The 23,370-nt window shown below is 41.2% G+C and overlaps 1 protein-coding gene across 2 annotated transcripts in view; it reads right to left on the bottom strand.

Moving 5' to 3' along the window:
* Positions 1-23,370, bottom strand: part of wwp2 (WW domain containing E3 ubiquitin protein ligase 2) — a 117,649-nt gene that overhangs the window by 41,790 nt on the left and 52,489 nt on the right. For both annotated transcript variants that reach the window (XM_069181384.1, XM_069181385.1), the window contains exons 9-11: positions 14,795-14,884; positions 9,343-9,517; positions 1,013-1,067 (exon numbers count right to left, since the gene is read on the bottom strand). In XM_069181384.1, the coding sequence (XP_069037485.1) occupies positions 1,013-1,067; positions 9,343-9,517; positions 14,795-14,884 (320 nt within the window). The remainder of the gene's footprint in view (positions 1-1,012; positions 1,068-9,342; positions 9,518-14,794; positions 14,885-23,370) is intronic.

Raw genomic sequence — 23,370 nt, 5'->3', positions numbered from 1 at the left:
GCAATGTCTCAGATTAAACTGCATCCAGATCACAGTGAAAAAACAAAGCTGAGCCATTCAGAGGATAATAAGGAACTTGACGTGCACATGAAGATGCCAAAGACTTTTCTTTTCCAAATACAGAAACTAATCCCCTATAATCCCTTAATATTTTTTAAAATTAGAATCTTTTCTAAAAGGACATTCACTTGCACAGTACTGGCTATGCCATGAACCGAGTCTTAATATTCACAGGTAGAGGAGATGGTGATAAAAATGAAGGAACTCAATTTTAAGTTACTTAAACTCTGTTTCTCTACTTTTGCATATCGTAGTAACAATATACAGTGCAAAAAGTAATACTAAACTTTTTTTTTAGTTGATTTTTTTTTTGGCTTTTTTTTTGTACAAATGTCAAATAGTCTGTACATGTTAAAACCCTAAATCCCCTCTCAGTCCCTCAATGACAAAAGAATCCCTTAATCTTCATGCATAACTTGCAGGACCATTCTGAAGGATCTGTTTTTTTTTTCTATTTTTTATTGACTTTTCTTCGACTATATATATTCACCTGAACACGCAAAGAACAAAGTGTTTTGAACTGCAACACTCTTTCCCTCAGAATGAATTGACTTTCCCCAGTCAAGGAGCAGCTAAACCAGTCTGCGGGAGAAGTACATGACTTACAGGAAAGAAGGCAACCAATCAACTGGGAGCCTTAGAACCGTGAACACCGCGATAAAACAGCATGAAACGCTCTTTGAAATTTAACCTGGGGTTGCAGAACAATATATATATACACACACTATATTGAGGTGGTAAGCCCTAGGTTACTCTCGATAAAAAATAGTGCTCAGTCAAACCAATTATATTGCCAATTCACGTTGAAGGTTTTACATAGAAACGGCACCAGGAGCAGGGTTGTGAATTTGATGCAGACAGTGTGCAGCCCGCTTGCCTACTGAGGCTCAGCAAGGCTACTTGGCGCTCAGGGGGAGCAGGTACTTTCAGCAGCGGAGAAAGGTGTACTCACCCCAGCCTGAAGGTAGCGGCCCCAGTGGATCATTGTCTGTAGGAACACCAGAGGACTAGGAGAGAGAAAGAGAGAGAGAGAAATATAGATCCAGTTATAAACTTTTTTTTCTCTCTAGAACTTGCAATTCGCCTCCTTTCTTCTCCTCTTTTCGGTCAGTAATTGCGAAAAAGGTGGCGGAGCTCAAGAAAATTATTTCAGCCGTGTGCCTCTGGGATGCTTGTACGTTCCTTAAAGTTCTCGCACCACCATAAGAAAAAGAACAAAAAAAAGGCAAGACAGGGGAGTAGAAAATAAAAGGTAAAGTAGTTTCTCCCCCTCCAAAAAAACAAGGAATCCCAGAGTTAGGTACCTATGCGTCTGCACACCGACAGTTGGCTCAGGCAAATGCTATTACACCAGAGCGACGTCTCCTACTCCTTCCAAAAACTACACATTACATTTAAAAAAAAGACAGCCCATTCCAATGAAATCATTCCCTCTACTACAAGGCACGCCCAAACTTCCTGACTACAAACTGCCCCCCCCCCTCCCGCTCCTCTTTCCTCCCTCCCCAACTCGTAAAAACCCTCCTCTTTCTAAATGTGCTGTTAAAGTAAGCAGTAGCCCGCTATGTAAATTCAAACTGAGAGAACATTCATGCCCCGGTCCCAGACAGACACCCCCCCCCAAACCCTCCTCACATGAATGTTTTTATTCATCCTGACAAAAGCACCTTTATTCACACAGGCATGGAAGGAAAAAAAAACTGAACCCTGCCTTTACCCAGCCTGAACTAGAGAAAGTCAACGTTTGTAAGAGAGAAAAAATAAAAGGTTTTTTTTCTGAGTTTCTTCTTTTTCGGGTGGGGGGTGGAGGGGTCGGTGTGCGCGACCACCTTCATGAGTAACTGGCACTTTTACAGTCAACTCTTGTATAGGAGGCTTTATAAAACTAGAAGCCTGCCTGCAAACAAGAGTCTCAATGCCGATTCTGGTCACTCTACAATCCCTCTCACCTGCATGTTTTCCTGCTGTTTTTCGCAGTGAAGTCTCCCAAATGCCAACAGCCCCATCCTGCCCAGGGACTCAGTCTGGTTTACAAGCCCATACAGGGCGAATGTGAACACATTACAAGGCAGGCAGGCAACTGTTCTCAGGACAGCCTTACTGTATCTGGGAAGTCGATCACTATGCGCATTTGTGATAAGTACAGTGTTACTGAAATCTGAACAACCTGGAGATGTTTTTGGCCGATTTCTGACTCGGCGATGACCTGCACACCCGATACGCGATGGCTTTGATAAATAAACCTCTGACACATGTCAAACTTCTGCAAGAGGCCACATCTTGTAGCTGCTGAGCCCGTCTCAAGTGCTGGGGGGAGGAAGAAGCCAAACAGAGTTGAACTGCCTTACTTATCCCATAAACAGACAGGCCGCATTGAGGAATAGTGGTTAGGGCTCTGGATTTGTCATGGAGAGGCTGTGGGTTCCAAAGTCTAGGTGGGGTACTGCTGGTTTACCATTGAGCAAGGTTCTCTACTCAGATTGCTCCAATAAAAATTCCTTGGTGTATAAATGGGTACAAAATTAAGTCATATTAAATAAAAATATTAGCCAAACAAACTATTATTGATGATGATAAAAGAAGAGCCCACATATGAAACACTGTCAAACAAACTTGAATTTTAGCCACCTTTACAGGTTAGGGCACTTTCAGGGAATTTCCCCAAGAAAAAAGCGGCCGAAGACTGATGACATTTAAGCTGAACTAAGTGTTACAATCCCTCAAGAGCAGACCATCACAGCACAGGATGGGTGAGGCAAGGTGTGGATAATATGACATCACGTCGGACTCATTTGCAACGCTTAGAGCCGAGACAATCGCCAACATGTACTATTATAGCAGCGTGCAAACCCAGGAACACACCGCTGCCACTTCTGCAGTTTTCATTTGATTATCATTAAAAAATAGGAAAATTATGGTCTGTCAAACCGCACTGATGCAGTTCACATGTGATGATGCCACAGGACACAGGAGCACAGAACCATGCAGCTATTGAAAGTCAGGAGAACTTCAAGTGCTAAATTGAAAACAGACACCATAGATTTTAAGTGCACACACACCACGCCATTGGGTACAAGACATCGATGTCAAATATTACCTTATGTATTAATGAAATCTTGAGACAGATTTATTTTTGTATATTTACAATGTATATTTTTACAGTATAAACATTTCAGAGGTTTCCAGTTTTATGAGAAATTTATGGATCTCTGTAGCATATAAATTAGTACATAGATTAATGATAGAGATATTAGAATGGAATTAAACATTGTTTGAGCTCTAATATTTATGTTGAGTTTAATTTATACATGCAGATATACATATTCAAAGCCTACTTTATTCAGATTACCCCTACAAACTTGGCTAAATAGTCCTGTTATCTCCACGGGCATTTCCCTGCTTAGCACAAGACCAAGCTACCAGTTAGCTGCTGTGCTTAGTATTGTGTCCCTCACACGCCTGACCTGGCTTCCCTCTGTGAACACACTGTAGACAAAAAGCCCATCTGATTCCGTCACTCTGTGTTTCACCAGTGTTTCATCACACAAGGGCCAACGAAACATCCGCTGTCAGGCAGCTAGCATGGCTTTCCTTTTGAGCGTAACCAACAAGCTTTGAAAAAGCGTTGTTCAAATGATCAAACAGCAGGAAAGCTCGCCTCACTAAAGTAAACTCCTCCGTGTGTTTTCTGTAACTAAAAAAGGTAAAAAAAAGCACAGTTAGGAAATGTGCATGACATCACCCCCCACCCCCTTTTGGTACTGTAGCCACACTGCTGGTGCTGGACAGGGAGTGAGAGAGCCTGGGGTGACTTGGGCAGACAGACGTGCTGATTACAGACTGCACAATACTGTCAGACCGCGAGGGCTAGAGCAAGCCGTAATTACAAATCACTCAGCGCACAGAGCGGTCTGGGCTGATAAAATCCTTCAGGGCAAACCAACATAAATACAGGCAAATGGATTCAGGGCGAGAGCGAGCTGGCACATCCAAGACTAACAAAAAATGATGTCACAGCGCACAGTCTTAAGTTGGACAAGGACTGTCAAGGGACAAGTTTAGCTGGGGTACTGAAGCACAGTGTAACCGATTCAGCAGTTTTTGAATAAGCTTGCCCATGCCTCTTATGCAGAAAAGCTCCCTTCATTTACTTCTGGAAGGGAAACAAGGCTTGAGGAAAATGACTCATTAGGCACGCAGGAATCATTAAGTGAATGGAGGTCTAATTGCCCTGACTTACATAAAAGGGCAATGACGAATTCTATACCAACCACCCAAAAAAAGTTTGATGGGCTTATTTTGGGCATTTTCGACCATTGTTTTGTTTATGTCTGTTCAGTTTTGCGTTTCAGTTGTGCCATATACTGTATACTGCAGGGTATATATTACAGCACACCCTCAACAAGGCGCATACATAACATGCTTCTACTCTTGTACTAAACAAAACTGGCAACTGAAATGATTCTCATTTTATAGCAGGACAGTCATTAACACTTTTTAGAGAAACAGTATTTGATTTGAAATTTCTCAATTTTAGGAAAGAGCATGAGCCTTTTTCCCTAGTCGGTCTAAAGAAACAGACATTTAAACACAACATGCTATCAATTCCAGTACTCATTTCAACAAGTTTTTTTGTATACTGAAGGCTGAACGGACTTACATGAAACTATTTTGAACAGAATGCCTTGATACACAAGAATTAGTGCAATTCATACCCGCCTGTTCTCAACACATGCAGCTAAAGCCTTTTTTCAGCTTACTACAACTGCTAAGTCCAGCAAGAAAAAAAAAATGAAATAGCCACTTACATACTTTGAATATTTACTCCATTAGAAATAAGCATTACATCAAGAGAAGGCTGTCCTGCATCCATCCACATGGACACTTACAGATTTCAATGATAGGAAAGCCATGATAAACCCTAATGGGTTCTAAAGTGCATATATCTGTTTAAGGCATTAAATTGTTTTATTAATAGATTCTTCTCCCAAGTGTCAGATCCTAGGGGTTATAAAAATGTGCTCTGTTCTTTTTCAGTTCCCTTAAGAAATGCAGAAGTCAAGTGTGACATTTTTTTGCAGCTACTGGTAGTGTGATCATCGCACTTACACTCAGCAGAGAGAGATTTTGCTGCGCCAAGGTCTCAGACCAGCTGCCTGCCCTAAAACCGGCCTCACCCACACCAGGGAAAAACAAGGCTTTTTAAAATGCAAAACACAGGGCTCAATTCGATTCTTTTTGCTCCCGGTGAGATTGGGTGGATGACATCCAGGAATTACAATGCTTGGAGTTAGTCAAAGATGCTGGCAAAAATGCTCATACTTAATAGAGATTTGTACCAGGGACAACCCACTGAGGGATGAATGGATAACTCCAAAACTTGTGGGTGCTGATTTTATAAATAAAGCGGAGCTCTGTATGTGGAGCAATATCATTCCAACAGTAATTCCAACCAGCTAATGCTCACTGCACAGTCACACAGAGATGACGGAAGCAGGGATCTGGGTGAAATGTTCCATAGTGGAGTGAAAAATGCAACTGCACGAGTTCAGGGAATCCATGAATCCATAAAATCTCCTATATGAGTGGGAGGTACTTTGTGAAGACCATAAATTCCATGGTTTCCCTGTTATGAATTTTATTAAACTACTGATTTAGTTAACCGTATGTCAAGAACAGTGATAGAGATTGCTTAGAATGACAATCAGTTTTTACCTTCTGTGCTAATTTGTACCAGGTATGAAGTTATGCGTGATCAAAGTGATTTTGGAAAGTCCCTGCTCCTTCTCATACAGAGATACTTAAAAATATTTTTAGACAGCTTCATCATATAATCCAATAATTGAAGACAATTTTGAAGTTACTCTTTAATGGAAAGAATGGACTTTAATGGACTCTGTCAGCAATGCCAGTACTTAAGTGTGCACCCTTCAGCTGCACTTCCCAGATGGGTGTTAAAATAAGCCTTCAAAGTAATACACTGATCACGCAGTGGCCATCTGCAAAGATGTAGCAACAGGGTGGCTGATTAAGTTATATACATTAGTAAGGTACTGTTAAGGTCTAACCGCAACCCTGCATAAGAAATATTTGAGCCCAAAGCCATAAAGAAAGGATACTATTCTCTGCTGTAATGTTCCAGCTCTGCTGCTGCGTTTCCTATGGGTTTGTGGCACAAAAAAGGAGGGGATGACGAAAGAGCACATTTTTGACAGGCACCATGCTGACATTACTCCTGTGTTTCCACATTTAAGAGAAGAATATGCAAGTGATATGACTTTGCAAAGGAAAATAAAAAGAAAATGTTAAATAAACAATGGTCTATGAGCTTAAGGAGATTAAAAAAAAGGTTATGAAGGAGCCATTCAGTCCATCTACATCGTTGGGCCTACAGAGGAAACCTGTAAAATGTCTGAAGACATTAAAGGGCAAAATTAAAAAAAAAACACAATAAAATGGAGAAGTCATTAAAAAGTTATAAGCGCATAAAAAATGAAGTCTACTATCCTGTTAAAGAAGGGAAGAACTCAAGTCTGGTGATTTCAGTGATTTTACATGTTATGCTCCCGATGCCACATTTAAAGATGGAAATTACTTGCTGAGCAGAGGCTGGGAACCTGTTGTGGAAACCTAAATGCAGGCTTGTGTTTTGTGGGTTGAAAATGGATCATGAGTTCAAGAAGTAGGTTATAACACCTTTCCGTCTCGAGTCACACTTGGATATAGTGCACATTTTTGAGAACGGACACATTTTTTAGTTTATTGAGCTTTCAAAAAATGTACTGCAGCAATCAAAACTTCGTTAACGTAAAACTACCAACGCCATTCGTTATTTTTAAATTTTGGTTTTGAGATAATTTGAATCATTCTAATCAAGGATTCTCAGCAGAGTGAAGACCCCCAGACAGTCTTATCATTTCATAGTCATTTTAAAATTACAGTCCTTCAGAAAATCAGAGTATTGATGAATTGTCTTTCAACAACAGTTAGCCTCCTTTGCCAATTTTAAATAAAAATTACTTCACTTTATTAACCCTTTACAATTTCTTGCATTAGGCATGATCTTTTCGCATACCCCAGATTGCTCTCCATGAGACACAAAGACAGGGAGAGAAGCCTGGGGTCACAGTGCAGGGTCAGCCATTGTACAGCACCCCTGGAGCAGTTGGGGTTAAGGGCCTTGCTCAGGAGCCCAACGGAGTAGGATTCCTCTGCCGGCTGCGGGATTTGGACCGGCAACCTTCCAGCCACAGGCGCAGATCCTGAGCCACAGAGCCCTCTGCCCTTTTCTTGGATTTTATAGGCCTAATAGATCTGTAGATGGATATTGTAAAATCAAATTTGGACAGCACTGGGCTTCAGGATCTAACCACCCTGTGCAGCTATTTCTGCTTAAACTGCTGACCAGATTTTTGAGCCAAACAGCCCATAGTCTGAATAAAATAGACCAAGGCCAAAACTAACCTGTCCCACATTTAACCAGCACCAGGAAGCGATACTTCCTAAAGAGGACATTTCCATGGCCTTTGATCTCAGGTTTGATGAAAGTCCTTTTTAGATCTGGCTTGTGATGGTAATACTTTGATTTAAGCTAAGTATAACACTCCGAGATGACTGGTAGAATTTCAAATATTGTGATATAGCACTGCTATTCAAAGAAGGCAAGACTGAGGAACACCCACTGACTCTCTTTCCTCTTAGTCTGACATGTGGGTTGTAGCTAAGGACGGCGTTCTTCCAGTGGGCCAACCAAAAAGGGGGGTTAAATTGAAAAATGAACTTCTTTACTTAAAAGAAGAAAAGTAGGAGAGAAGTCGAACACAACACAATGCTCCTGGTTAGAGTTACAGAACCAAACAAACAGCTGAGCTGTGAAGATGATCTTTAAGTGAACAAATATATAAAACACAGAAGGAACAACAGATCTAAATCTGGATTTAAGTAAGGTGTATAAAAAGAACTACTGTACTACTGAAGGGCACTTGGAGAAAACTCTAATCATGACCTCCTACGTGCTCAATGCAATCCACCCTTCACACCCACACTGAGTTTTTACACACCTCTGTCCACTTATTTTAGGAGGCTTAATTGCAAACTAATTTAAACAATTATGACCAACCCATTAAATTTCTGTTCTGAAATACCTTTTTTAAATCTAAAAGAGTCAACAGAAATTGTTTCTTCTATATATACACACAATACTTACCAAATTTAATTACCTAGGTGGGAGCAACAACTAGCTTGCAACATTTGTTACTCAGAATGGAAAAGTACCATGTGTACAAAATGGAAGCTTCTGATAGAAATGTATCAAACCAGATCACTTCCCACAGCTGGACATTACAAAACAGCCAAATCGGCCAAAAGGCTGAACCAACACAAAAAAGATTCTACAAAGATGCAGTTTACACTAGCTTATTTAGTTAAATAAGACCCTATCTGTGTTAAAGTTAAGTCCTGTCATTCTCAAAACTAGAACTTGGCAGCTCATACTCACTAAAACAGAGACTAGCATGCAGTAGACTAATACAGTATCTTAACTTGCCTGATTTCTTGGCCTACATTAATGCTGAATGTGGAACACCGCTGTCAGATAGCATATTGTGTTGTGATTGTGACATTAAGATCATAATGGCTGTGGATAGCCACATGCATACGAATTAAAAACCTGACTTCACCTGAATGTTTTACTTAATTTGTACTTTCACAGGAAAACGTGATTTCACAGTCTTACCCCACTGACCTACTGCCTGGTTGTTGCAGTGCTTGGAATGTGAAGATATTAAAGTAATCTTTTCTAAGTAAGGGATTTTTTAAAAAAATAAGGAAAAAGGACATTTCAATATTGAGAAGAGCAAATGATTGCTCCTGTCTATAGAGTCATTGCTGAGTAAGCACAGAATGAAAATCTTAGTGAAAGAGAAACTCACAAAACCAGCAGCACTGACCCAACCAAGGAAAGGGCAGGTCTAGTGATAAAAAAAAATTAAATATAGACTCCCAGAAGAATCAGCGTACCCTTGAACAAACTACTGTTATCTAATATAAATAAACTATTTTGTCACTGCTGCGCTTAAACGTGGATGGTAGCCATTTTTATTACTACAGCTTCCCTCTACTTTTTGTAACAATTTATCTTTGTCCTCTGCAGAGCTCTCATCCCGATTGACTGCACGAGTCCAAACCCCATGTTTTCTAGCAGCACGGCGCCGCCATGACGAACGCCCGCCGGGGCAGTCTGAGGGCAGGGCCGCCCTGGCGCCTCCCGCGGGCACACCGTACCTGGTAGAGGAACCTTTGGCTGAACTGCTGCATGGCCCCCTGCAGCTGGCTGCGCTGGGACTGCCACTGCTCGTAGTTCCGCACCGACTCGGCTGTGGGCCGCTGCCAGGTGGTGGTCCGGGTGTTGTGGTCCACGTAGTAAAACCTGCCCCGCTGGTCCACGCGCTTCTCCCACCTGACGGCGTGGAAGGAGGGGGGGGTAAACCCACAGACACAGAAGACAACACTGATCAGCAACTGCCCGAGTGATCCCGAGCGAGCAGGGAACATCGCCAGTCCTACGAGTACTTCTTATGACTTCAGCGGCGGCACAGCGGCGCAGAGGCTTGCGTCACGTTGTTGCCTCACGGAACTGGGGCCCCGAGTTCAACTCCAGCCCTGGGGTGCTATCCGAGTGGGGTTAATATGCTCTCCCTATGTTTGCACGGGTTTCCTCCAGGTGTACCAGTTTCTTCCCACAATCCATAAACATACTGGGAGGCTAGCTGACTTCTAGGAAAACTGACCCTGGTGTGGGCGTGCATGTCTGTGTGTACGCTGCAGTGGACTAGTGTCCTGTCCATGATGTATCCTGACTTGCGCCCGTAGCTTGCCGGGATAAGTGGGATTTTCCAAGTGGCTGGATAATGGATGGATGGACTACATCAGAATCAACAATGAAACATGGACAGGGCCCAGGGGGAAATTAAGATGTTGTGCATTTACAGCACGACTGAGAATGAGAAGCGCTTTTCACAAACGGTGGCCTTTTCATGACCCCCCCCAGTGAATTGTCAGTATCTTGTAATGGAGCCTCCTTTGAATCCATGTGGAGCTGAGGCACTGTTGAGAGACAGCTACTTACTGCTCTTCCACCCAAGCTCTTCATGCTTTTTATTAAGAGCCATGGTATAAAATACTGTAGAATTAAACATTCAGAGAAGGTCCCAACTGCTAAGACTCCAAAACCTAAAGCATCACGCGATCTAAAGAATTGACTACTGTTTGGGAATAGGTGAGCTACTGTATAAAAGTAAACAATTAAAATGCCTTTTTTATTAAATAACCACAAGTAACCAAACAGGAGAGCGTTTATGAATTAAAACAGGAAAAGTAACTTTATAGAACAGTATCTCATAGGTGTGTTCTTCATCCTGAGATCATTGAGTCCCCCCATGCTCAACAAAGAGCAACAGATGAGAAATGTCTTTTCTGTTTCTTTACAAGCTCACATTTCCCAGATTACAATATCTTCAGCAAGATTACTTAAGGCTAACTGCCACATTGTGAGACTATTCCTGCAACATTGACAAATGAAATGGAGTGTGTAGGAAAATAAAGACAATTACAGAATCATCCAAAATAGCTTCCACTTGAGACGCATGTACAGTAGTTAAGTGTTGTGCTAAGGGTACACTGTGCACACCCCCTCAAACATTTTTCAGAAGGCATCCAGAAAAGCATTCTGTGGGACAACTGTGTTGTCTCTAGGGGAATTTTTAAATAAACTGCTTTATGCATTATTTCTTTTGCCAAAGCCCATTTAAAACGGACATTGGAACGGTCAATGGTATTGTACACCCAGCCGAGTGGGAATCGCCTGCTGTTTTCGTGAGACTCACTAGAGTCTCCAGTAGTGGTGTGTGCGCCCACTGAGGACGGAGGAAAAGACGTGGGCATGCGCCTTCAACATGCCCCGAGTTTGGGCCGAAACCACCTGGCTGTGAAGCCTGTTTCAGACGTGAAGCGGTCCCCTAGTCTCCATTCTACATTATTTTATTTAAAAGAGAGGAAAAAAAACAGCCTGTGGTGTCTTTTCGTTTTCATATTCATATTCAGTATGCAAATTCAGGCTTCATCGTGTGATAGGAGGCACTGTTTTCAAGTTGCAATGAAGGTTGTTTCTGGACATAATCAGGCCTTGAGGAGCCCCTGGCAACATACAGAGTGTTTACAGAGAGGATCCACAGGAGATTTAAAGCACTGCATAGCATTTAAAGAGTATTGCACTCTTTAAGAATTCAACACGTCTATTCAAGCCAGTACTAGAAAAGCACTTTTAACAATTTGGATTTCATTTCAGTCGTTGTTTAATATCTTGTTAAGATTTAATATCTTGTTACATTTGGAAATGCGGACATTTATTACTGTGGAGGTAAAAGCATTCCTCCAAGTGATAAATAAGCAGAAATAATTAAAGAATATAATAAAATAAACACAGGACACTTTCTGCTTTCTGCTTACCTGGCCTTCCTAGCACAGTGAAGCCTAGTGTACTCCACCGCAAGATTCATTTTCAACAAAGACCCAGGTTTATAGCCAGCGTAATATTACAACAAGGCGGTTCTTACTACTTGAAAAAGGAACACAGAGATCTTTCTCTCCCTGATATAAAAGAAGGGCTTATGTGTTCTGGGTTCTTAATTTAGTTTCTTGTTCTTCACAGAAACACAAAGGCGGGCCGCGCCAAAGTGGAAAAAGTGAGATTTCGTGTGGAGAGGGAGTACCGCTTATTTGATTTTTTTTTTAACGCTCAAAACTTGGGTAATGGAAAACTTCTCGGTCTCCTTCAATGCAATTTCACCCAATTAAGAGGGCTCTGTGAGCGGAGACACAGAGCCGATCCCTTCCTGCTGCGGCGCGGCGCAGGAGAGGAGACCCCACCACGCACCGCCTCCGCCACCAGCAGAGCCGGGGGGACAGAAATCCAGCTCCCCTGGCCTGATCTGTCAAAAAATCCACACACCCCCAAGCCTCAAGAGAGCTGGAGCACGGGGATTGTGTGTCTGGAAGGGCTGTGCTTCTCTGGGCTTCAAATGAAACTTCAAGACGATTAGTAATTTCCTCTTTTTTTTTTGGCAAAAGATTACAAATGTGTCTGGCCAACAAGCAAGTTACACTTCAAACTAATTCCATCTAGAATACATTTGTCTGTCCCATTTTATTTCTCCTCCTGGTCTGCTCTAATTAGCAATACTCCCTCAAAACATGTTATTTGACAGCAGTTCATTTGTAGTAGGAAGGGGTTACAGACACTGTCCAAACAATTAGTCCTCTAGATGTGAGCTAAGTCATTTGATTGTTAATACAGTAATATACTAACCATACTACCAACAGAATATGCTGTAGGATAACAATGTTAAGTAAAGCCAATCTGATATCAATAATAAATGTGTTTATAAACTGTTATTAAAGGACATCGGAAAAATAAATTATTTAATAGCCTTGAACAGAATTTTATTTTATAGATTACTACAACAATCTAAATCAAGATTCTATTTTCAAATGACAAGACAGAAAAGAGATCTACAGTACATAACCATTTTGATTAAAGAGAAACCGAGGTATTTTCCAGGCAGTGGAGGCCACAGCTGGGGCCTGAGTCTAACTGAAGGGCCACAGTGCCCCCCAGCAAAGAAAGCAGCAGGAAACGGCAAGGCCATTAGATCCTTTCTTATTTCTTAATTGGCCAATAATTTAAAAAAATCTCTAGTCTTTGCAAAATGGAGAATCTGTTTCCTGTTTGAAATCCCTTATGTTTCCAAGGGCCACTCGTTGGCCAGTAGTATTCTGACATACTGTACAAACCGCACACGCCACACTGCAAGAAAGTCAGACAGCATGCCGGCCCCTTTAACTGAGGAGCTGAGGAGGCTAGGAGTTTAGGTTGCCCAGCTTTTGAAGCGCGTTTCTGTTAATGTGGATCAGTGGTGTGTGTGCAATTCCAACACACACAAACACCATTTTGGCACAGGTAAAGTTCTGCTGCTCAGAAGTCAATGTTGGAGAATATACTGTAAATAGACTCGGGTCCCTCTCATAATGACAGACAGCTGCAAGGAGGAGACGTCTTACTGCTTTCCTTTTTAAGTGAAAACTTTCAACAAACAGAAGATTACAATTAAAGCCACAACCATAAAATTGCCTCTCGTAAAGCCGGAGCATTAGAAAGACGTGTTGAGAAAACAAGGGAGCCATTTTTGTTAAATGTGTTATTCAAGAGGGATGGAGGTCACAGTTGCGATTTAATTTCTGTGGACTTTGTGGTCTGAGTAGTTTCAAACCAGGAATAACAGTCATCAATCTAAGTCCATTTCTGGAGTTCAGTGGGTTATCTTTTTTCACTTATGCTGGACATCTTGTTCTTCTCCAGGGCTGTTCCTTCAATTGCACAAGTCTGAGTGTGCAAGTCTGAGTCTTCTCTGAACATCCTACGCAATAGGGCAGGACCAGAAGCACCTAGATCCAGCCAAAATAACATTGTCTATAAAAGGCCTTGGGTTGGAAATCAGGTATTTTCAAAGCTGTTGGAACACAGGAAAAGTATGCAGGGAATTTTTCTGTAAGCGGTTAAAAACCCAGAACAGATTTTTTTGTTCACCCTCTCCTCTCTCACTGACACAAAAACACAGTTCTCACCCTGCACTGCTGCTGCCAGCTCAAGCAGACGGCTTTATTGTGCAGATTACAGCACAATGTGCTGTGCAGGACCTCAGAGGAAAAATCACTTCACATTCCTTTCTGTTACTGTTCTATTATATGCACATGATACACAATTTGATACATGAGCACAACATGTAGTATCTTTATGGTTTCTACTACCTCAGTGCAGACAAATAGCAGACACCAAGGGTCAACCAAGGGACAGTTTTGGCCTTCTCGGGACCTGATGAATGATTTCTTGTAGACTAAAACCCCATCTGTGTTAAAATAATCAGACCAGAGGACTAACTAAAAACCAACAGAGACTCTAGGAGCCCAGAACACAAGGGTTGAGTCTCTTCCTAATTTTAGACAGGAAATGTCTCCTTTAGAACTAATTTCATTCAGTGAATAAGACATTGGGTCAGTATAGTTTTGTCAATGATAATAAAGTATCGTTACAATTTTTATTACTACCACATTATCATCATTTAATTTAAAACTGGCCTAATGATGCTGAACTTTTGCCTACAATAAAAAAGTTGGGCTTAACGACATTTGTTTGAGCTATCTTTTAAAAAGGCAGAACATACTGTATTAATGTATCACAAAACCTGAATTAAATGTGTTTAAGCAGTGTCTATCAATAGTATTTATCAGTATTTGCCATAAACTAGAGTACACAGTTAAAAATCAAAAGAGCACATTCATTTTATTTGTTTTCTAATACTGCCAGGTCAGATTTTATACTATTCTATTAAGAAAACTGTAGAACATCATGCTTATTTTACTTTGCGCATAGCAGAAACGTAATTGTGATCAGTAACTACACATTCCAATGGGATTAACTTACTCTACATCAGTGCAGCATTAGTATCCAATGCAGGACCACACACAGAATTAAAGTATTTTGACACTGGTATGTGATGAGGCCTACAGTATGTAATAATTTATCATGCAAAGCCCGTCTTAAACATTTATCACATGATAACTCATTCACAGACGTGCTGGCAAGGGGGACTTGATCATGGCGTCCATTGGCATGACTCACCCTGGTGGCAGTGGCCTCTCCCAGGTCGTGGTCTTGGTGTTGTGATCGACGTAGTAGATCCTGCCATTGGGGAGGACACGCTGCTCCCAGCTGGAAAGAAGAGGAGGGGGCAGGCAGTTAGGAGGGAGAAAACCAAATCCTTTTAGCCTCACAGACAGTTATGTTATTACAAAGGATACAGTATACTGTAAGTGCCGCTCAAAATCAACAAAGATATAAGTGCCCTTTGCACTACAGTATGTTCAGAAACATTACAGACCGATAACTTGTCTTCACACGGAGATTTCAGAGTCCAGTATACATTCCCCAGCCACGATGCTGGGACTGATACCGCAGGATTCTTTCAGGACAAAGAAATAGAAGAATGATGCAAGACAAATGGAGCTGAGCTAGTAAAAGAAAGGTGGAGAAAGTATTAATAATGAGGAAAAGAAAAGAAACTCGCTTATAACGCAATGTGGGCAGAGAACACTGGTGGTGATCCCACAGAGCAGAAAAAGGTTCAACAGTCCCTCTGTGCAAATCAGGTGAGGAGAGAACCCAGCACCCTCCCCCCCCAGAAAGTCACATTTTAATGGTTCTGCCCATTTGGATTTTTAAATCACAATACAAAGCAACATATACTGATGGAACAAGCAATACATCTGCTAAAGGATATGTATTGTTTAATTCCACGCTGAAAAGAAAAAAAAAGTTTTAAAACTCTTAAAATGCAGACATATGTGGTTCTGCAATCAATGAAAGGAAACCTAAATCATGCAATTATATGATAAACTAGATTTACAGAATATCTTCTGAGTTCTTGTAGTTGTATTAGATACGCCCAAGATACAATACACTAAAGCTAAACTGTAGAGTTGTTACTCATGCAAATCATGGCTTGATTATACATCCACAATGTGACAATAATTATAGGGTCGTATAACTTTTATAAGTCTGCCTCTAAGACTCTGTTAAACATTAAACACGTCTGAATTATATGCTTGTACTAGTGACCGACTGAGCACAAGATAAGTACGACTAAAGAAAAATGGCTGGATTTCCTTTAAAAATACCAATGAAGATCTACCCCATTGTCATGCCTTTTTTTGCTGGAAGGAAATGTCTTTAAATTTTGTGCTATACCCAAGCAGCCCTGTAGTAGAGGTCAGGTGCAACATTACAAAATAAGTTTAAAAAAAAAACTTTTTTCCAGGTTAATGTTTAAGCACAGTGCAGATACAACACCGAGAGATACAGTGGCTTTAGTCAGGTACTTTTACACACAGGACCTGTGGAAAACAGCTATTACTGCATTCGCACATCAGCACACAAGAGCCACTGAGACAACACTTAGCAGTGCACAAATGTCCAAACCGGTTTCATGTGTATTTTTTAGTTTATTAGACTATTAAAGAGTAAGATTTTAAAGCAGTAGTTTTCTGTGATCAGGGTCATGAGTAGATCCCACACTTGACATGTGTAGGGCAGGTGTTTTCTTTACTCACGTGGGCCTGAGTGAGTAACTTTGATAACACATCTAAACAAGGTAGAATATTTGGGCAGAATGTTACATTAGCAAAGCAAAATGAAAAAAAGGTTTTGAAGTTCAGACCTGGCAACATAACATTTATTACAACAAGGTGGTGTGAGGTAGTCTCTGGGGTTTAAGTCTGTTACCAATTAGGAGCTATATGCTCCAAAAATTATCACATTACCTTTTTTCCAGACAGCCTGCTGTTAAAGAAAAAATGGTAATAGGAAGGAAATTAGATTCATTATAGCTCATCTACATTTTTGGCACTGGGGCTTCTGTTTATATTAATCACTAATGCAGGGAAGGCGAATTAATGATTTCAGAGGGGACTGCAGCCGTGAATGTGCTTAAGAAGACTACCAAAGAACATTCCTTAAAAACTCACTGAGTACCCACCAAAAACCTGTCACCCTAAACCACATCTCGGCCTAGCGCACACACACACAGAGGACTCAGGAAATATGTCAGGATCTTTAAATGGTCCTTTGAAAAGACAACAAAAAGCCTAGAAATCTTTCACCCATGTCAGATCTGTCTGTTGGGCAACGCTTAACGTTTCTGGCTCTTCTGAAACGTTTTGCTCTGCTTTTTCCTATCCAAACTGTCCGTTCTTTCAGCATCTCAGTCCATACGGACATAAAAGCAAACGAAAGGAGTCTATTCAACCCATCTTACTCATCTAGTTGAAAGAAGCTTAATGATCCAAGACTTCCATCAAGCTGTTTCTTAAAGGGTCCCACAGAGTCCGCTTCAATAACAGCTCAGGGAGTTAATTTCAGATATTCTAACCCCCTATGTAAAGAATTGTCTTCTGTTCCCAGAGCTAACTTGGCCAAGGGCTTTCAGGATCTGGAATACTGCTATCAAGCCTCCACATAATCTTCTCTGTTCCAGGCTAAAAGGATTCAGTATTCCATACCTTTGAATGGAACAGTGTATAAATCATTACAGAGAGCTCTTATTTAAACTTGTGGGTTCTTTGACTACAGTCTTATGGTTTCAGAGTGGTTTGGTTTCTCAGGAAGACAGGACATCACAGTCTTCCGCTGCAACACAACAAAACCAGTACATTTTCATACTGACTGGCTGCAGGCCATAGAGGCTGTTTCTTAATTAGGTTTTATGAAAAATAAAACAGCAAACACAGGCTTATAAAAGTCTTTTCATGAAAGGGAAATACCTCATGTTGTCTGCACATCTCCTGCTGTTCACAATAATGATAAAGGCAGGTAATAAAACAGCTGGAATTTTTAACCCAAATACCTGCTGGGATGTAGAGAAACTTCACACCTTAAACAAACCATTTACAACACACACATTGTTAAATAAATGGGGGAAAAAAAGGAATGTACTAATGTCTGGATGTACTCAAGCACACAGTATGTTTCATTCAGTATATAATTTGGCCTTCTGTTTCCAAACTTCCACATGACTGTTATCCAAAAAAGCTAGATCAATTTAATGAAATAATTGTTTCTTTCTTATGAGTAAACATTGTCTTTTTAAGCCTTTCCATTTATTTTTGCAAAAGAGGACACATTTTTGCCTCCTGAAATGATGCGTTTCCAGATGTGGTGAGGACCTCCTAGGATTGCCACCCAGACTGGGAACTACTGTCTCTACACTCCAATTCACACCAGGGCAATTAAACCCTACTGGCATGAGTACAGCACACTGAGGTCCAAGAACATACTGACACTATGTGTGCAGCTGCCCAAAATGTTTATCTTTGTCCAAGGCCACAGTTCACCATACAGAAGCCACATCAGTGGGCCTGGGAAAGTTTTTTCATGGCAACCTTTTCAAACACCAACTAATGTCTAAGGAGATGAGCATCACTTGGATTTGTCAGTGGATTGCAGGATAGCACTACAAGGGTGTTTCAGATCGTTATTTTTATGTTCTGAGCTGCCCATGAGCTGTGCAATCTCACATTATCAGACAATAGCAGAATAGCTTTGTTTGAGCACCTGATTTAAGATGATCCTCTCGCACACAGCAGTGGGCTGGACTGGTTTCAGTGACTCCACACTCCAGGAAGCAGACATTGGCTGGTGCATTGAACACACGGTACTTTCAGCTTCTACCACATTTGCCCCACTGTCCAGATCATGTTAACGGGTCTGAACGGGCAGTACAGCTGAGGCTTCACACACTAACACAAAGGCCTGTCACGTCAAGATCACGAAACTACAGTCGCAGGGAGAGAAGGGCAGAAGCAAAATGCCTTTTCTCATAATTCACTCCCCTGTGGTAGTTAACCTCACACATCACATTCTGTCCTGAAGCCGACTTGGGTGATGCGACAGCAGCCAGACTGTGCCGGCACACTTGCCACACACCAACTATCGGGGAGGAGGAGAGCCAAGCAATGAAGTTAGTTATTTTGCATCAAAACTCTTTTCCTTTGTGATTTTAAACAGAACCTATTCCTTTACAATTCTATTTGAATGCATCTATGGATTATTGATACAAATAACGAAAATCTATAGCAGTCCTCTCCCGGCCAGTGTTATACTGTATGTCACCCTATATTGCCCTTTCCTAAAGACTGGAAACACTTGCAAGTCATAATGATGAATCAATCAATAATCAAGCAATTAGATTAATTAAGCGACCCATAGTATGGAAAAAGTATTCAGATTATTCCAAATCTGAATTTAACACGGGTTTACTTAATTCCAATTAACATGTTGCACATTTTCAGAACTATGTGATGTAGTGGTTGTCTGGGGATTTTGAGGACTGAGCTGAAGGCTCATGATGTGCAATGTTTTAGCACAGTGCTGGGTTCCCCGGAAAGCCATGTCCAATGTACACATCAAGACTGAAAGTCTCATCTAAATCATCATTTATTCTAAAGTGATTACTTCCTAACATGTTACTGAAAAAAGCACAAAGCTTTGCAGTCTGCAGTCAATGCAATAAGTGATGCAGGGAACCCTTGGATTGATTTTTTTCATCCCTACAAACAAGATGTTTGTCTTGTTTCTGACCCGGGTGTGCAGTATGAACTTCCAGCCAAAAAGGAATAGCAGAAGTCACAAACATTACCTCAGCAAATCTCTTCCCTGAATACGGTCACCTCCTCAATTAACTCATTCATCTGTTTTCTAAGATATGTTCATTAGATTTAAGTCAACTGTACACAAATCGTGAAATGGAACAGACTAAGGGGTCTTGTATTAGATTATACATGGTCTATATATATCTAGCTAAGAAATTGCAACTTTAAAGCAATGCATCCCGGGTGTTTTGTATTTCAAATGTATCCTGAAATTCAAAATTATTTGTTGCAGGAAGAATGAAAATGTGCAATACTGAGATACTGAGAGTCAGGGGTAGCTTGGATGATTCAACTTCAAACTTGGAGAGGCTGTCCTAGAAATCAATATACTGTAATCAAACAAGATACTGTAATTTGTTATACGGGTGTTTTAGAAATAATTATGCAGGATAAATGCAAGAGTCTACAGAAAAGGTTATTCTTCTTCCACTGAATTTGAGTGAGTAAACTGTAAAACTGTTGGCAGTTCTGCAAGTATATTTTTCTGGTCATTTCAAAAGAAATACTACAAAAGGAAATAGTGCCTGGACATTTTAATATATATAATCTAAATGTAATGCTGAGGCTTACAAATTATTTTCAAGAAAAAGTCTGCTGTTGATTAATGCTGTGAGAGATCTGCAATCAAATTTGCGAAAATTATGTGATTTTCTGAAAGGCTATTTTTTGACGTAGAAAAGGTGCGTTTGTGCTGCCAAATTTCACCAGCCGAGCTCTGCACGGCTTCCTCTGACTAACAGACGGTGCAGTGTTAAAGCCTCACCTCTGGGCTTTTTTTTCTGTATACACAAATGTTGGCTTGTAAGAACACACAATTCATACAGCCTGGAGAAAAGAGAAAGTGGCCATAACTCGATGCTTGGATTGAGAAAGAAAGCTTCTTTCAGTGGATTCTGGAGGTACAAAGTTTTTTTAATGGCACGGCTGAGGTTGTGGACAAACTCCAAGTGCACTTTTCCTTTTGCTCACACAAACACACTCACACAGTACCACTGTGTCTGAAAGCACACCGCGCACACAACGCCATTTCCACTGTCCAGATAAGGCACTTTACCGTGAGCATTCAAAAAGGTAAAGAAATACCTAGTATTTGTGAACACACTTCTAAAGACTGGAGAATAAATTTCAGTAGCTGTTTTCTGAACTGATATAATATTAAATAATGTTGGGTACCTTTCCTTTTTAAGTAACTTAATTCTTGTTCCTCAAGCACAACCCTCACTGGAAATGAAAGAGTAAAACCAGCTTTATATGGTTTGTTACTTTCTTTAACATTTGAAAGAAAAGGAATAGGGGTTAGCATTGTTGCTTCACAGCACTGGAGCCCTGGGCTCAGTTCTGGACATGGAGTGCTATCTGCGTGGAGTTTGCATGTTCTCCTTGAGATCACGTGGATTTCTTCCAAGTGCACCAGTTTCCTCCCACAGTTCCAAGGAAAACTGTGTAGGTCAGTTGGCTTCTGGGAAAACTGGCCCTGGTGTGAGTGTGTGCGTGCTTGTATCCGTGTGTGCCCAACAAAGGACCTTGCCTCGCGCCCTGTGCTTGCTGGGATAGGTTTTGGCTCCCCTACAACCCTGAATTGGATATGGTGAGCAGAAAATGGAAGAGCTTATCTTTAATTTTCTAGGAATGACTCCTGACAAAGATGGCTGCAAAACTGACGAGCGGTGCTATGTTTTCCCCCCAGTCTTGTCACATTGTGACAAGCTGTCGTGACAGGCCCAGCTCACTCCCAGCACGGCATGCTTGGCCTGCCATAGCCGCTCAAGCAGAGGGCTGGGGGAATGTCTTTGTGGGGGAAACAGGACAGTTAAATAATGGCATAATTACATAAAACATATAATTACTTTCAGATTAAGTGTCAGGCTCTAGTTTTCCATACTGCATTTATTTTCCAGATGTTCTCATTTGGTTTCTCCAAAATCGTTTCAGCTTCTTGCAAGAGAATGCACAGTTCAGCGAGGCAACGCTATTAGCGTTGATGCATTAATGCTAGAAAACAGGCACCACCATGTGTACAATTTGAGGGCAATATCACAAAACAATTATTCTTGTAGATTATTATGCTGGTGTGCAGACATTGAGGAATATTTCCCTTTGGTGTGGAGTCCTACACCTTTGCAGAAAGAATGCTATCTTCTTTAACCAAAAGAACAAACAAAAAGCAAACAGAAATGGAAGTTTTTGCTTTTCAGCGTGTTAAAGAGGTCATCTGACCCCTGCCACACTGACCTGCGAGGTCTGCTGAAGCCCTGACCTCTCCTTCTGCCTCTCCCCCGCCAAACTCACACGCCTGTCTGTGACCCTAGGGGCTAGTGCAGCCTCCCTGTGTCTCTCCCAACTCCATGTCCACCAACAAAGTGTTCACATCAAGCCCACATCCGTGCTAAACACAAGGGGTGCAATGTAGATGGCACACATTACAATAAGAGCCTTCTGCAACAAAGTTTAGTTCAGAACTTAAACAGATACAAGATTAAATTATACTCGGTCCTCACAGTGTTTTAATATTAACTGTGCTGTTGTTTCCATTAATGACATGCAAATATACAAATACAATGGACAGCACCAGTAAAAAGCACACATCACCACATGGTTACACCTGTGTGAGAGAGTTGCCCGGGATATTCTTGGTTATTAAATCCTGGAGCATTTTCAAACCTAGCTACAAATCCAGAGTAAGTCCACTTTTCCAGACATTGGCTTGTATTCACTGGCATACTCCAGGCTGCTGCCTGGCCAGAGCCACTTCTGTGACCTTTTTTCACAATAAACCCCAATTCTGAGAAAATGTCCCTGTCCACTGAGAGTGACTTTAGACAAAAAGAAGATCCTTCACAGACACATGATTTGATCCGATTAGAAGTGTTACACATTGGATGCACTTTGTTATCCAATTCATTTTTGTTGAGATGGGAAGAGATGACAAAAACAGAAGAAACACAGCCTAAAATCTGGAGGTCAGCACTGACCCATTTTTAAAATGCTTTGTTGGAGCAGTGCTGTCATTTATTTGTCCAGACTGCTTTTTCTATGGCAGGGCTGTGGAGATAAATTTGGCGCAGTGGTTTGTCACTGTGGCTAAATAATTATCTTGGCAGACACTGAACTGGTTTCAACTGGCTGACTCACTTAATTACTCTATCAATATTGCTTCAGCCCAGGCCAATTGCATTTTGCAGAATACTCTCAAAGCCCAATGTGCTACAGTTCCAAAGTATGCAATTTCATAGAAAGACGTTTGTTTTCAGGTTAAACTGCAGAACAGGGAAACGCAAACTGCAGGACTGTCTTTGATGTACAGAAAAAAGGCAGCCAGCTAAAAAGTGACATTGACCATTGTTTTTAAATTTATGCAGAAACTCTTGAATCAAAAAAATAAGAGAAGGTTATACATTCCAAGGAAAAAGGAGTCCATTCTAATACATGAAAGAAGCAAATGTTTGATTTACCTTATTTACTTCCTGAATAAATTCAACAAGTGTTTCCCAATGCCTCCTGAACTCAGCTTACTCGCTAGGAGGACTGATGATCTGAGCCACCCTGAGGACAAGTGTCTCCAGAAACGTCAGGCTGGCACCAAGAAGGTGCTAATGTGAGCTCAATATATTCCTGAGCAGTCTGGTATAGTCAGATCTTATCGCCGACTTGCTGAGAACACACTGAGGATAATGAGAACAGCCACTGCACCTTATTAGAAACACATTTCTGGACCACAGCCTAACAACAGCTTCTTCCTGCTCTTAATGTGGCAAAGTGTTACGCTGAATGTAAGGTACATAACTTGTGCTGTGACCCACGGCTGTGTTTTGCCACTTTATAGCTCTGAGGTCTTTATTGACTGCAGAAGTTCGCAGGAGCCACGGATGGAGAAATGGATAGGCTGATTTACTATAAAATACCTTTGTGATTAGAATGCAATGTGAGGGCTGTCAAATTCAGTCTCCGCTAATGCATGTAGCAAGGGAATATCTAGGAGTGCAAGAGTGCTTC

This window comes from Lepisosteus oculatus, chromosome 20 (assembly GCF_040954835.1).
Source record: "Lepisosteus oculatus isolate fLepOcu1 chromosome 20, fLepOcu1.hap2, whole genome shotgun sequence".
NCBI classification, from domain to species: domain Eukaryota; kingdom Metazoa; phylum Chordata; class Actinopteri; order Semionotiformes; family Lepisosteidae; genus Lepisosteus; species Lepisosteus oculatus.
The sequence above is the reverse complement of the archived record's forward strand: the minus strand, read 5'-3'. Positions and strand labels throughout refer to the sequence as shown.